At 31.7% G+C, this 16,838-nt stretch overlaps 1 protein-coding gene across 1 annotated transcript in view; it reads right to left on the minus strand.

Moving 5' to 3' along the window:
- Positions 1 to 16,838, minus strand: part of LOC133185495 (uncharacterized) — a 27,331-nt gene continuing 10,493 nt past the window's right edge. The window contains exon 3 of the mRNA XM_061320759.1: positions 1 to 1,172. Within this exon, the coding sequence (XP_061176743.1) occupies positions 772 to 1,172 (401 nt within the window). The 3' untranslated portion in view covers positions 1 to 771. The remainder of the gene's footprint in view (positions 1,173 to 16,838) is intronic.

Here is a 16,838-nt window from a genome sequence, read left to right on the forward strand (position 1 = left end):
TAGAAAAATCAAACAATCTTTATTGCAAGCAAGTACATATATACAAATAATTTTAGCTTTCAATAGCCATTTGTCGACTTAAAACATACAAAAGTCATAGTTTTACAGTTTAGGATTTACAATGCACATAACTTCAGGTTAAGACAAGAGAAAATGATATAGGTTTAATAATTATATACTTTTTTTAGAAATGATACAAAAAAGAAAGACATTTCTGACAAAGATACATAGGATACAATGTCGCTGAGTATTCCAATAGAAATAATCACCAAAATATGTTTGCTTGTTGTTTAAAGTCCCTCACACCAAAATATGAGTGTTAAAGTGTATTCCACAAAAGCAATTGGTGCCAGGATTTGCAATAAAAATGTGTTTAAGATGTTTATGCTTGTCAAAAAAGCGATAAAAATACTAATTTGAGTCAAATCAATGGGTAAAAATTAAAAATTCTGTTTATATTTTTTTAGCCTTTTAAAACATGACCCCTGAACTGATCAGCTTTACCCGACTCTACTACAGATACATGTATCCTAAAAATGAGTTAAACCTTTTTCTCACTTTTCCCCCATACATTTATGCTGTAGATATTTTACTTTCTAGATTAAACAGATAAATATAAAATTAATTGTCAAACAGATCGTGTAGATTATCAATATTAAGTCTATACTAAATTGTAGTCTATTTTTAAACTTCGACATAGATTATTCATTTGTAACCAAAACGTGCATATACAATATCCATGGTATGCATAATACCTTTTTACAGATTTAATTACATGTATATAAGAAAACCTGAGAAAGTAGTTATAGGACCTTCGTTGTAATAGCCTTTACCGGCTCTATGTTTGACCCACACTGCGTCTCCCTTCTGCAAAGTCAGCACAACAAGATTGGGACCTGCATCGAAATAATCATTACCGTTACTCCAAGCCATTGTTCTGACTTTAGTTGATCCATTCAACACAATGTCTACATAAATATCTTTAGTAACGGAACTCTGAACATTCACGAAGAAAACGTACATCCCGCCTGTAGGAGCTGTAAATATTCCGTTACTTGGATTATATCCATTGCCTTCGTTGGTGATGACAGAAGGAAATACCAGAGTTCCACTTTTCCATGATGAGCTGCCGGACGTCACTGAGGCGGAGAAACCTACATTCTTTGATTTATCTACAAATATAATTTGGTTGGTACTTTTTTAAAATTAACTTATTGAAGATTAAAGGAGATCCAAGGAATTATGATGTATGCATGATAAATCAAAACCTGAAGTCCTAGGTTTTACGTTTAGCAAGAGTCCCGTACGAAATGTTGAGGCGGAATAGGCACGGCTAAGACACGGAACCTGCACGGGTTTTTAAAAAGCCGCACGGGTTCTGGACAAGGATTCTGAGTCTGAAAGTGAGGAATCCTCGCTCACAGAAACCCGTGTGGAGGCACGGAATCAGTGTCCCAGGGAGACGGTTTTTTATGCAAGCGGGTTTTGCTTCAAACTATTTATTTATATCTCACGGCTTTTTACTGAGCATGCTCAATCATAACTTCCTTTATTTGAATATTAAATTGGAGGGATTCATGGTCATGAGCTGAGAATGTGTCTTTTTTTCTCTATTTAAAGGATATTAAACTAATAGATATCATTTGGAATTGTATTTATGTCATCACCTCTGAGCTAAATGAAATAAGTCTTATATAGAATAAATAAGTCATTTTCAATTTCCATGACCTTTCTGTATTGCAATGCTGACAATGAACATGATGAAATAGTCTTTGTTTATTTGAATGACTTTAGTTGGACTTTCACTAAGTAATCCCTATACATTTTATTGTCTGATCACTGTGCTACAGAAAGTTTTATTTAAATTAAATTCTTTCTTACATTGTACAAACTTAGATCAAATTACAATTGAATTGTACATTATCATTAAATTCTTGATTAAAAACTAGCATGGATTGTAAATGATAAAGTACATGTTAATCTTTAACAGAAAGTAAATAGACACATTCATATAAGATTTTAAACTTTTGAAAATTATAAAACTAAGCATAATAATAATGTAAAGGTTTGTGCATTGTGAAGTCACCATTTTTGCATCCACAGTTATATCTGGAGATTCTCTACATGCCCTGACTTAGATCTAGACAAATGCACAGATGCCGTGACACCATATATGGTATATCACACGGCATTTTTGACACGAGTTTCCAAAAATCCGTGTCTCCATATATGGAAAATGACACGGCTTTCAGACACGGGTTTACAGAATCCGTGAGTCCATATAAGGAAACAAGCACGGCTTTCTGACACGGATTTTGTAAAACCGTGTGATCTCATTTAAATAATTCGGCCAATATCCCGTGCCGTGTCCGTGCCTCGACCACATTAAGGCAAGGTATTCCATACATATTTTACATACGAGCAGGAATGCTATAAGCACGGGTTTCTGGAAACAGAATCCGTGCCTGAGCCGTGTCTAAGCCGCCCGGACTGTTTCGTACGGAGTTGATGCATAATACCTTAAAACCAGCTTTTTGTTTTCGCAGACTGGAAGTTGAATATTTAAAAAAGAATATAGAGATTATGAAGATACAGATCGCAAAGTGCAAACTCGTCAAGTGTTAACACCTCTAACTGTTCTCTTGTTTATTTTAAGCTATTACCTAATATGTTCTTCGTCAAATTCATTCGGAACACCTCGAAAGAAGACACGGTAGAAGAAAGCTGCAGTTGGTCATACTGAGATTGGTTCACTTCCGCCATCATGTCCTCTAATGTTTTACTGATGTTCACTGAAATTAAAATGTGAAAAAGAATAAATTTTCGAAATATATAAATCTATCTCGTAAATTATCAGGTAAGTGCAGATTATTTGTGAGATATATATATTTTATCACCATTAGAGTTAATGAGTGTTAATGAGTTAGATGTAACATTGTAAACAACATACACCATGAAATCATTCGACACATTACTCTAATTATTATTTTAATCTATTTCTTAATTCCCAAATAAACAATGGTTTTACACTGTCCATTTCCCGATAAAAATATTTTAACACAAAATAATGGGAATAGATTTATTAAGATTTTGAGATCTTAATGTAAGCTTTAAAAAGAGATCAGACTCACACGAAACTCAGGGAAAATGTCCAAGAAATATTTGGCAGTAGCAAATCGTTTATATTTTACAAAACATTTTCGCAATTTTTGTATTTCTGAATAACAAACTGGATAAAAATTTATACGATTCTATAATTTAAAAGAGGCTATGCAATAAAAATATCGATAAAATCGACACGAAGATCACAGCCATGTACAAGTATCTTCATTATTTTAGTACTGTATTCAAAATTGATCATGGACATTAGCTAAAAAGAGTTTTCTGATATCGTTTCTTGTACATTAATGTTGCTTTCTACACAAACAACATTTCCTTTGTAATTCTTTGCATACCTGTACCTTTTCACTTGGACATAACTGTATCAACACATTACCTTTTCAAAGGTTGTACTGGGAAATCAGAATTTAATGCTTAATTAATGTTTAATTAAGGATGTCCTGTCAACTCTTCAGTCAGGTACAATAACTCTTAAAATAAAAAATTAATCAAAAAGTATCAAATAAAGCTTGAAAGAATTTTTTTCGTGCAATAATTTTCATTTTATGTATCTTAATATCAAACAAACCTAAAAAAAAAAAAAAAAAAAAAAAAAGATTTTTTTAAAAGTAGACCTTTTCTTGAGATTAAATAAATGTCCTTATATAATGATTAATTATAATGACTATTTATAAAAAAAAAAAAAAAAAATATCGGTATATACACATTGCTTTGTGATTCAGTAACATTTTATGAGCATTTTCAATAAGTTAACTGATGATTTTTAAAACCTTAGGAACGGCTAACATCAAAACATGAATGGATTCTGCGTTTATAAGTACTACTAGTTAAATTTTATACGAGTACATTTACTAATAAATGTTCTCTGTGATGATCGAACCTAAAATAATATGCAGTTAAAAAAATTAATTTTTTAATTTTAATATTTATTTACTTTATTTGTTTTTTTTCTCCATTTAGAGAATTTTTTGTTTAAAGTAGCAATCTGTTTCTGAAAACTATGCCAGTGTATGCAGTGGGACAGTCTTTATCTTGTTCCGTTGTTAAATATAACAGAACTGCTTGACATGATTGTGAATTTTCTGGAGTTTGAATCATAACAACAAAATCCGCGTGATAGATAAAGATGCTGCAATTTGATTTTTGTGAAGGAAAAGTACATCATACTTAGTTTATCTTTTTCTATATATCTGCTCTTATACAGCTGTGAAATATACAATCTGAAATACTAGTAAACCGAAACAACTAACAAAATTACGGAGAAAAACATCTTGTACAATATTAACGCCACTAAAACTTAGTCCATTGTGGTTAAGAAAACATCTTTTAATTTTTCCTATGCTCATCTACATTTCTCTAGGATAAATAAAAGTAATTAGTTTTAAAAGTTTTAAAAACAGTTGATTCCACAAGGAATGAACTCAGCAATTTATACCATGTTACACGATTCCCTTACCACTAACGAGACTTGAAACATTCGACAATGATGCCTGAAAAGTGGTAACTAATGAAGACAAGTTTCCTTCCTTTGCCTTGGTATTCTGTAACTCAGAATCAAGTCGTTGGTTTTCTGTTTTGAGATGCTCTACCTCTGCCTCCAACTGAGAGATTCTAAATCCCATGGATTCCTTCAATGTCAACATGTCTTTCATCAGGGACTGAACATTATTCACTAAACTCATTCTTATAAGGCTTTCTTGGTTAAGAAGGTGACGGAAAGTGTCTAATTCCTTAGATTCACCATCAGTCACGAAAGTTCTGGACATGCTTCCATTATTTTGGTCCGACAGCAATGAGAGAGCAATTAAAAATCGACTCAAGCTACAAAATATACACATTTTAAGTGTATAAATCATATTTTCAGACTTCTATGTAATATCCTACTTTAATGTAGATTGCAAAAAATAAACAAATGCAAGGTCTTAAATGTATATCCTTTGGGTTCCACTTGAGTTCACTGCTCAACAATTGGCTGAATATGATCATGACGTAAAATAAATCCTGTCTAATGGTGTCAGTTAGGGCCTACTACTTTTGTGTGATTCAATCTAATATTGGATGTACACATCCCAACATTCTGATGTTCCTTTAGTAAATGAATCTTTTTATTTAAAAGAGTTCAAAAAATATATGAAAAAAATTCGAAAGTGAAAGGATCTTAAGTCTATGTTTTAATCAGTGAATTGAATTTGAATTTTGGGAGAGTTTAATAGTGCAAGGAAATAGTCATTTCATTTATAATCTATTTGCAAAGATTGTTTGTATCAAAACATTATTTTATTTAAACCATCGTTGACTCCGGACTAAAAACATTGGAAAGCTGCTGAAAACTGTAAGATGAGGAACAAAATGCTTTTCAATTTAACAACGAAATAAATGTACTAATTTCTTTATTCTATTCTATAGGATATGACGTCTGCAACATAGCAGGAAAATAGGTATTTAGATAATAGATATGCAGTCGCTGTTATCCATTTATCTTTTCTGGCCTTGTTCTTTAACTTTCCCTTCATATAAATTATATAACTACAAGTTATAAACTTAATTTCAGCTAAAATATAAGCAATAGATTCCCAATTTGATTTTTTTTACTCAAGAGTAAAAAGCTAAATGTGAGAATACAACTCAAACTTATTGTTAAAAAGTAAGAGTTAGACAAATATCATATTCCCGATGTAGACTTTAAGGAAGCTCAAACACCAATGAAAAATATTTATTGGATATTGGGAGAAAAATTATCATATAAAGGTGCAGGTTTTTAAGTTCATTTTTTAACATAGGGTACCTGCCATATCATCTAGGAAAGAGTTTAAAGACAATGAAATATTTATTAAACAGAAAATCACTGTCGTTTACCTAGACTGGGAATAAAAAAAACCTTGCCAATAATGTTTTCGCTTTCTAAATTTTAGTCTAATTTGATAAACAGAATACAATAATCTATTTTCAATTGTGTCCTTTACTTTAGATTTCCGTTTCTTCTATTGTACATCTCACCGCACATCGCACTAAGAGTATAAAAACTACCATGGGATTAGAACTCATTAAACAGCTGCAGTCTTTCAAACTTTTTTAAAATGAGTGTTTAAAGAAAACAAGAGGCCCAAGGGCCTTAACGGTCACCTGAGTACAATACAACAATTTAGAGGATCCATAAACTGATAAATGAAGCTTTGTTGCCCCAAAACAAGAAAAATAGAATTGATTATGTTGAATACACTTGATGTGAACAAGTCAGCAGGCATTGACTTTATTTGACCTCGTCTACTAAAACTTTCGGTAAATGTTATATGCAAATCTATTACACATCTTATAAATGCTAGCATTACTAATGGTGTATTTCCATCCCGTTTAAAACAAGCAAAAGTCACTCCTATTTTCAAAAATGGCGACCACGCAGATCCAGGGATCTACAGACCCATATCCATTCTTCCAACATTATCAAAATTAGTTGAAAAACACATAGCCGATCAAATACGTAACTTTACCTCTAGTTTTGATCTTTTATTTAAATCACAATCTGGATTTCGAGAATTTCATTCATGTCAAACGGCTCTAACAAAACTAACAGATAATTGGTTACAAGCTATGGACCAAGGAAATCTAGTAGGCATAACTTTCCTTGATTTTAGCAAGGCATTTGATTTGGTAAATCATGATATCCTTATAAGTAAACTTCAATCATATCACTTTGACCAAATGGCTATTAAATGGTTTCATTCTTATCCAACCTCAAGGTCTCAGTGTGTAAAAATAGGTACATATTCCTCTGATTTCTTGCCTGTCACAGCAGGAGTGCCCCAGGGATCTATCTTAGGTCCCCTATTATTTTTATTGTATATAAATGATCTCCCTTTACATGTAAATAGAACAGATATTGATATGTTTGCTGATGATGCAACCTTACATACACATCATAAAAATGTAGAAGGTATTGAGAATGCCCTTAACTTTGATTTGTGTGAGATTGAAAATTGGTGTTCCAAAAATCAAATGGTGTTGAATACCAATAAGACAAAATGTATGCTTATGGGAACTCAACATAGAAAATCAAAGATAAATTCTCCTGAATTAAATTTATATGCTTCAAACAAATTAATTGAAAATGTTGAATCTGAAAAACTTTTGGGAGTATATATTGATCATTCATTGCGCTATAATTACCATATTGACTCAGTTTGTAAATCTTTGACGTATAAATTATATACCTTACGCAGAATTAAAAAATTTCTCCCATTACACACAAGAAAACTATTCTATAATGCCTACATTCTGCCTTCTTTAAATTATTGTCTAACTATTTGGGGTAATGCGCTAGGTGCTGGCATAGATAGAGTTTTTAAATTGCAAAAAAGGGCAGCCCGGATTATATTAGATGTGGCTTATGATGCCCCTTCACTACCATTATTTGAAAAACTTGGATGGCTTACCATATATGAGTTGATTGATTTTCATAAATATGTATTACTGTACAAAACACTTCATGGTATGGCACCTGATTATTTAAGAGACTCTTTTGAATTTATTTCTTCTAATAATTATGTTTTACGATCTGAAACCAACTATGACCTTCGTCTACCGAAATATCGAACAAATCAATTTAAAAATTCTTTTCATTATTCCGGTGTTCATTTATGGAACAAATTACCTTTGTATATACGTTTTTCACCAACTGTAAACACATTTCGTAAAAATGTGGAAAAATTTATTATAACTTGCCGCAACACTGTTTAAGTAACGTATTTCCATGTCCTAAACTTTTAATTGTACTTGTATTTTTCCATCATGTTGTATTATTTAATTAGTGTACAATGTTTTCATACATGTAATTGTATTATTATTAATATGTTTAGAGGGCCCCGAGGAAGACTAGTGCATTGCACTAATCGGGTTACCCTCTTTAAATAAAGTATTATTATTATTATTATTATTATTATTATTATTATTATTATTATTAGGATCAACAAAATAATTGGTCTGTATTTATCTGTCTCCCATTTATCACTATTTCCATGCAGACTAGTAACAAAACGTCTTTTTAACACCATATTATTACTTCTCACATAGGCCTCTCTTGGCATTTGAAGAACATTTAAAAAGATGTGTTATTTTTGTCTCATATTTATTCATCTATTATTTCAAAGTTTACCTGATCATTAAAATTATAACCTGTAGTAGAAAAAATATTTTGAAAGAAATTATGCATTTTTACAATATAATCAATAGACACCCCCCCCCCCCCCCGCCCGTCACCAGAACCCCTAACCCAGGGGCCATGAAATTTTGGATGAGACACACTTTCTCATCATAACTTTAAACTTAGTTAGTTTTGTTTAATACCCAGGAGCAGAGAAGAAGATTTTCAAAGAATTAATGCATTTTCACTATATATAGTCCCCGCCCTAACACCAGAACCCCTGACCCTGGGGCCATGGAATTCACAATTTTGGAAGAGACACTTTTCCTTAGCATAACTATGTACTCAGTTAGTTTATTTAATACCCAGGAGCAGAGAAGAAGATTTTCAAAGAATTAATGCATTTTCACTATATGTTCTATATAGCCCCGCCCTAGTACTAGAACCCCTGACCCTAGGGCCATGAAATTCACAATTTTGGAAGAGACACTCTTCCTCATCGATCATAACTATATACTTAGTTAGTTTATTTACTACCCAGGAGCAGAGAAGAAGATTTTCAAAGAAATAATGCACTTTCACTATATGATCTTTATAGCCCTAACACCAGAAACCCTGACCCAGGGGCCATGAATTTCACAATTTTGGTAGAGGGCTCAATGCTTATTACAATCATGCCAACAGTTTGACTGCTTAATATCCAGGAATAAAGAAGATTTTTAAAGATTGCATTAATTTTGGTGGTTTTAGTCCCACCCCTCAGGCCCCAGGGGGGCAGGGACTATGAAATTCACAATTTTTGTTCCCCTTTACCCATAGATGTTATTTGCCAAATTTGGTCGAAATTGGGTAAGCGGTTGCAGAAAAGAAGATAAAAATGTTCAAATGTTAACGCACATCGCACGACGCACGACGACAGACAAAAACGGATAGCAATAGGTCACCTGAGTGACTTAGGTGACCTTACGATAACAGTATGAATTAATTAAAAGTTTTTGTTTTTACATGTTTGTTTTAGTCTCTGGAAAATGTTGCTAGGTTCTAGTTTGATGAAATCACCTGTATAAAATACGCACATGTATACCATACTTGAAATTTGTTTTTAAAAAGACCAACAGACCATAAACTACCAAGAAAACGACTTAACATATGCTCCATTTTGCAACAATGATATGTAGGCTAGTTTTGAACTTATTCTCCGAATTAATTGTAACCAAAAATTAAGACAGTGTCATATTTCATCTACCCTGATAATCCTGATTATCATCAGAATATGGATTTACAGTGTATAGAAGGCATGTTGAAGTCATCTCGTTCATCATAAACGTTTGTTGTTTAGTTACCAGTAAGGTCCTTTATAGTAAAATATCCAAATATGAAGCAGATATGTGAGACTCTGTGGTATCTTTTACTTTGAATTCAAAACTTGAGATATGTTCGAGAGACTAAAAAATATGTATCAAAATATTCTTTGTGCACACAGATTGTTATTGCTGTCTTTATACCCGCATTTAATGTCCATCACGGATCAACAACCTCATAACGAAAATTTTGAGCTCAATCCTCACATTGAACATTTTATCCCTCCATTATCGGAAATTGAAAAATTCGAAATTTTTTGCTTTTTACGTTGAAATTGAATTTGAATCATATGTATGAAATATATGGAGATAACAAATAGTACTCAAGCTCAACTGTCCATTCAAACAATACAAATTAGGAGCAGAGCAAACAGGGACCTCTAAAACATCAGAGGTGGGATCAGGTGCCATGGAGGAGTGAGCATCCCCTGCCGACCGGTCACACCCACCGTGTGCTCCTTTTCATGATCAGGATATAACGGAAAATCCGTTGACAATTCAGTGTGAAAATAATGGCCTAACAATTAATATGAAAAACGTCAGTCAGCATTTTACTTCATGATGGATTGTATTTGCCACAAAGGTCATTGTATAGAACTTACGAAATGATGCCTTTATACGAGCTTGTTGATATTCTTGTTTCGTAAACTTGTTTGTCAATAACATACTTCAAGGTCAGCAAGACAAGGTTGCCCTATAGCTCCCTCGTTATATGTATTACAAATAGAGCCATTGGCTTGTGCCATACGCCAAAATTCAAACATTAAAGGTATACATATTCCTAACAATATCCAGCATATTGAATGCAAAATCAATATGTTCGCGGATGATACACAACTTTTTAATAAGGATGAAGAATCTATAGAAGAATCCTTTAAAGTTTTAGAAATATATGAAAAGGCATCAGGAGCAAAAATAAATTTTGCTAAAACAAAGGGTTTATACATTGGGAGATCAAAGGGTAAAAAACCTAAATTTAATAAAATATAGTGGACAACAACAAATGTTAAAACTTTAGGTGTGAACCATGGATATGATATTGACATAAAAGCTATTTGGGTGGAAAAAATAGAAAAATTACCAGTTGTCTTCATGTTCGGAAAACTAGAAATTTAACATTAAAAGGAAAAACATTAATAATAAAAAACCTAGTAATTCCTATTATTGGATATGAAATTGAAATGAGAGGCATACCAAATATTTATAGTAAAAAGATAAATGACATTATCTGGTCTTATATATGGGATCAGAAAGTAAACAAAGTAGATAGGAATGTTTGCTGCCTCAGTAAAGCTGAGGGAGGATTGGACTTGGTTATCTTATTTACATTTATTAAAAGTAAGCTAATTAAAACAACATACAAAAATATGCACTCTGAACTTGAAAACTGGAATGCTATGGGTAAACTCTGGTTACAAAGTAAAGACTTACATCCACAACAGGAATATTTTTTATGCACCTGTTCTGACCTTTCCAACATTTCTCTAAATAAACTTTCTACATTTTATAAAAATGCATTATTCGCATACAATGAATTCAGATCGAATTTTCAACCAGAAAGCAAAAATGAAATTTTAAAGTGCCAGATTTTTGGAAATAAATATATACAATTTCGAGGTAAAAGTCTATATACAGAGTCTTTCATTAAATGTGGCTTAAACACTATTGATGATATTTGGGATCAAGATAGTCAGTCTTTTAAGACTAATGTATACATATTTACAAAACTTCTTGATAAAAGAAGTTGGGTTTTTGAATATAGCAAGATAAAAGCCGCCATACCTAAAAATTATATTGATATTCTTGCAGTGAGAAATACTGCAAATACCAGTGATAAAGAAATAAATAACTATTTTGTGTTGTTTGATAATTTCTTACTTAGGAAAACAAATAAGTTTATAAATTTTGATGATATAAAACTCAAAGACCTACAAAGAGTGTTAAACAAAAATGTTACTACCAAATTTCAAGAAAAATGGGAGAATTTGCTGACATTGCAATTTGCAAATTGACATTACATGGGAAAGAATTTGGGGGTCAATTTACGAGGCTAAATTAAAACAAAAAATTCAAGAATTCCAATGGAAATGTTTACATAATATCTTATACACCGAGGAAAAACTACGTATAATGGGTTTATCAAATGGCAAATGCCTTTTTTGTAAAGCAAATATTGAGAGCCAGAAGCATTTATTTTTTTAATGTAAACACGTCAAACCAGTTTTAGAATTGGTACAAAGAATAATTTTACTAATACCTGTAAAGGATTCAATTAAATTTGATCCATGTACTGTTCTACTGGGATTTGCCAGTGAACCCAAAAATGTTCGAATTTGTGTTAACACTTTGATTTATATATATAAGTGGCCAAACAAAAAAACAAGAAACAGTATCAAGTATGAAAATAAAAAAAATAACTACCTCATTGCTCCAAAAAGCATTCACGAAAGAAATGAAATTAGTTTTTCAATTGTTAAAAATGATAAACGCAATTTTAAGGGAGATTTGAATTTCACGTTAACTGTATTAACAGAATTCGAGGAACTGTTACCTGTTTTCCACAGTCCAGATTTAAATTAAGTTCAATGTATTTTTTTCCCATTTATTCATTATATTGCAACACATTCATGAATCGCACCGGATTGCAAATACGAACAAGAAATTTAGAACCAAAATTGAATCCGGATAAATATTCTTTGTTTTTATATATTATACAATTTAATTAATATACATATTGAATGTATGATATGAATACATTATGTGAGACATTGTATTTAGATATAGATATTTAGATATTTAGCACCCTGCGTGGTGCTGCAGGGATTATTATTATATATTGTTATAAAGGGAGCTTAGTCAGGGCCCCATCCCTAGTAGCTGCCCTATATATCATCTTTAATGTTATAGGTCTGGGGAAAAAATGTGGAAAAAAATAACATATTTCGTTTCAGAAATTGTTCTTACGAAGAGCTTTATATAATGATTAATCTGTTTATTCAGAATTAATTACCCAACCTGATAAAACCAGTTTTGCAAAAACATGAAATATTTTCCATTCGTGTATGTTAAAACAAAAATGTAAAAACGTGTCTTTGGAATAAGAATGGTGGAAGAAAAATTGCATAAAAAGCTCAGACTATTCAAAGTCAATATTGATTTTCAAGATAACGAACAAATTTACATGTTAACACAAACATATGAATTTTCTCTGCTTACTGATAATAGATACGACAATTCAGCTCTCCTGGACACCGGTGATTGGTGAGTCTTCTGGCAATTACTGAACCATGAGACAATTATCAGAAAGACACTAGTGAAGAATGTGAACAAGGGACATAATCAATATGTAAAACGTTTGGAAATGCTGGAATCGTCACAGAAAAAAAAAGATTGAAAAGAACAACTATCAAGTTTAAAGTCAAGATTTCGCAAATTATTGGTCGATACAATGGCCTTGTTTGCAAATGTTAAGGAACATTTCACAATAAAAAGAATCGAGTAATCCTTTCAAGAGAAAATTTCATGATAAACAGAAATACAGGACTGGAGCATGTTAAAGTTAAAAGTTCAGGACCCTTCAATTGCTTTATAGTAACGTTCGCGGTTAACCCGGAACGATAACTCAACATGCACGAAAAATTTAAGTAAAATACATAAAATATAATAGTAAGGTTTATTTTCGTTCCCGGTATACCCGGAACGGCCATTATTATGCTTATTAATAGTATATGTATATGGTTTCATGTTGCTTGCTGCTTGTTGTAATTTGGGGTCGCCCTTTCGGCTTGGCGACCCCTTGCTGCTTTTAAAAATTCCTTGACCAATAATCTCAAATATTACAAAAAAAAGTGTTTAAAAGCATGTTTATTTTATTTCCCTCTATATAAATAATTCACTAAATTTGAATTGTCTCCATTAGGGACACAGGATACTTAAAAGAAATATGTTATCGAAATTTCTTATAAAAAATACAGCACTCCAGGCTTTTATTTTGTTAATGTATACAGTTACAGATTTTATTTCCAGTCAAGTGCCCTTATATGCATAAAACAAATAAAGAGACGTGTAAAAATATGCATATATGTAGTAAAAGATTTCTATATTTAACACTGAAAGATACCAAGTGTTGATGATTTAGGAATATGTGTGCATAAAAGAGATATATGAATTAGCTGTAAATTGTGATGATATTATATCTTTTAATTCTATGGTAGAACAAATTAATATATTCCATTTCGTAGATAAAGTACATTGAGTAATCATTTCAAGAATTTTATACAAATTCAAATATATAAATCAAACTACAACTACATAATTTATGCTACAATTAGAGGTTATCAATGTTGAGGTAAATAAATCTTGATAGTTACATAATTACTTTTCATTCTCATTCTTTTTCAACCATGTAAATTTATCAATAAATTATAGACTGAAAAAGTTGTAATATTCCATCTACAAGTTTCAGTAATTCTTGTCTGTCTTCTTTTCTTTCTCATGAAATAATAAACAATGCATTTCATCGCCAACATCATTTGAACTACAGTGTTGCCAAATTTCTACAGAGCACAAACTTACCTGTCTATATTTCATGCACTAGTATGAAATATGAAGATAACGAACAGTATTCAATCTAGAAAGTCCAATGAAACGATATAAATTTGGAGCAGAATAAACACGGACTTCAAAATTTAGAGTTGGGATCAGGTGTCATGGACTAGTTAGCAACCCCTGCCGACCGATCACACCCGCCGTGTGCTCCTTGTCATGATCGGCGAAAAACGGAAAAATCCGATCAAAGTTCAGTGTATAAATATTGGCTTAACAATTAGCATGAAAAACGTCAGTCAGCATTTGCCTCAATTAATGATAGGTTGTATGTGCTGACAAGGTCATTGTATCGACCATAAAACTTGCGGAATGATGACTTCAACGAGACTGTTGATATCCTTGTAGAACTTGTTTGTCAATAGCTTGCCTCGTTTCAGGAATTGTTCATAAATAGATCGAGCATGCTCTTGCGTATCGAATCAACTAAGAGACATAAACCCCATACGCAGTTGATAAAGGTATAATTGCTACATAAGTGAGGGAAGTTGACGATTGAAAAGTTAAAGTCATCACGTTTATCAAATATAACTTGTATCAAATACAACTTGTCTATAAAAATCTCAGATAGACAAACGAGTGCTGTATGTTTCCCAAAGTGGAAAATATCACAAATTAGATGAAAATCAACCAGAATTAAGGACATTCGATAAAATATCATACTTTATCACCATCTTGTGACCGTATACGCTTTGAATCAAAAACAAGCATCATTTAAAATCTTAACTGCAAATTATCACAAGTTCAGACAACAGTGCAAATTTTGCATTCTGGTAGCCTTTACAAATTTATTGTGATTTTTAATATTTGGAGGCCTTTAATATTGATATTTTTATCTGTGTTGAACTTCAAAGAAATGGATTAAAAGTACCAAAATCAAGTATATCAAAGTTAATACAGTTGTGTTCAATTAGATGAACAGCAACTTTAAAATCTGGATTCGATATAATAAACTCGTTACTTAACTTGAAATATGCTTTCAAGACTGTTTCTTTTTATTTGAAATATGGGAATAACGATCACCAAACAAGCTTAAAAGTCCACTGAAACAATATAACTCGGGAGCAGAACAAATATGGACCTCAAAAAACATCAGAGGTGGGACCAGGTGCCATGGAGGAGAAAACATCCCCTGCCGACACCCGTCGTGTGCTCCTTTTCATGATCGGGAAAAATAATTATATAAAATCCATCTTTTGCTAAAGGTAATAAGGCAGAAGCTCAAAAATAAATATCTAGATATTCATAATTTTGATCTGATTTATGAACAGTATTATTGAATAAAGTTTTAGAATTTTTATTTTATGATTTTACATCTTTGCTGAAAATTAGTGCTTTTGTCTGCAATAGATGTATCGTTAGACACCAGTGAGAGCAATGTAGTTCAAACTTGTCATGCCAATCTTAAAAACAGAGGCTCACAAGAAAACAAGATTATCAACATATAACGAGCAATCAGCAGGCTTTGTGTTTTGATTAATATTATCGAAGCATTCATTAAAGTATTTCGGAATATCGTCAAGAAAACGTTTAAATAAATTTAGACTTAAATTATGGTCATGGGCATAAGATTGGTAATATGATTATAACAGTGCACTGCAAATTTACTGACGTCATATATTTTCTCAATAATCTTGTTAAAGGACTACCTATTTCCATGTTTAATAGAAACTTATCAGTTGCACTGGATACACTTATAAATATATATCAGAATGTTTTAATACTATATTTATTCTTGCATTTTCCACAAAATATATTTTCTCATATCTATATGGCAATGCAATGCAAAAAAACAACAACACGAAAAGCATGACACCAATGGAATTCTTCTAAAACTGCTACTACATAATTACTAGATATTGATATCTTAACATAATAATGAAAACTCGACATTGCTGGGGCAATTCTTAATGATTGGACACGTTTGATCCCTGTCAAACAGGGGTTCTCAAGATATTGAATGGTCAAAATGAATATATTATAGGGTTGTTTCTTAAGCATCTTAAATTATTTTTGTCATTCTGTTTATGAACTAGAAAATACCATTTCTCAGTATTGATGCTGAACCATATTTCGAACATTTGTAACACAATTCTCTTATTATGCTATTATCAATGAATAGTAAAATGTGTCGATGCTTCCATGCTTCACGTTGCTCTTGAGGACAAATAATTGTACATAAGATGAAACCCCTAAATGGAGCTTAAAGGTCAGCAAAATTCTAATCTACACGACATTGCTTAATGTTATCTGATTAGTTCATGCTTACAATATAACTTTTTTGAAGGACACTTCGTAGATAATTATATATATCTGATGCCAAAAATACACAAATACTGTTTATGTGGTATAAAACTTCTGATTCAAGGGCATTTCTAAGTTGTCATTGTTATAATGAGCAACTTTTTTTCTCTGACACTAACTCATAATATAAAATGTTTGCATTCTCCACACAATATCTTGTTTTGTGTGTTTCTGCTCTTTATTTATTTATTCTTAAAAACAATATTGACAGATGGGAAAATTTCCCATTATCAATCTAATCAAATCGAAAAACAAACTTTATTTATTCAAATCTGTTGTACCAAAATATATATTCAACAATTGCTGTCATC

This window comes from Saccostrea echinata, unplaced genomic scaffold (genome assembly GCF_033153115.1).
Source record: "Saccostrea echinata isolate AGI-Se365-2 ecotype Australia unplaced genomic scaffold, CSIRO_AGI_Sech_v1 ptg000012l, whole genome shotgun sequence".
NCBI lineage: Eukaryota > Metazoa > Mollusca > Bivalvia > Ostreida > Ostreidae > Saccostrea > Saccostrea echinata.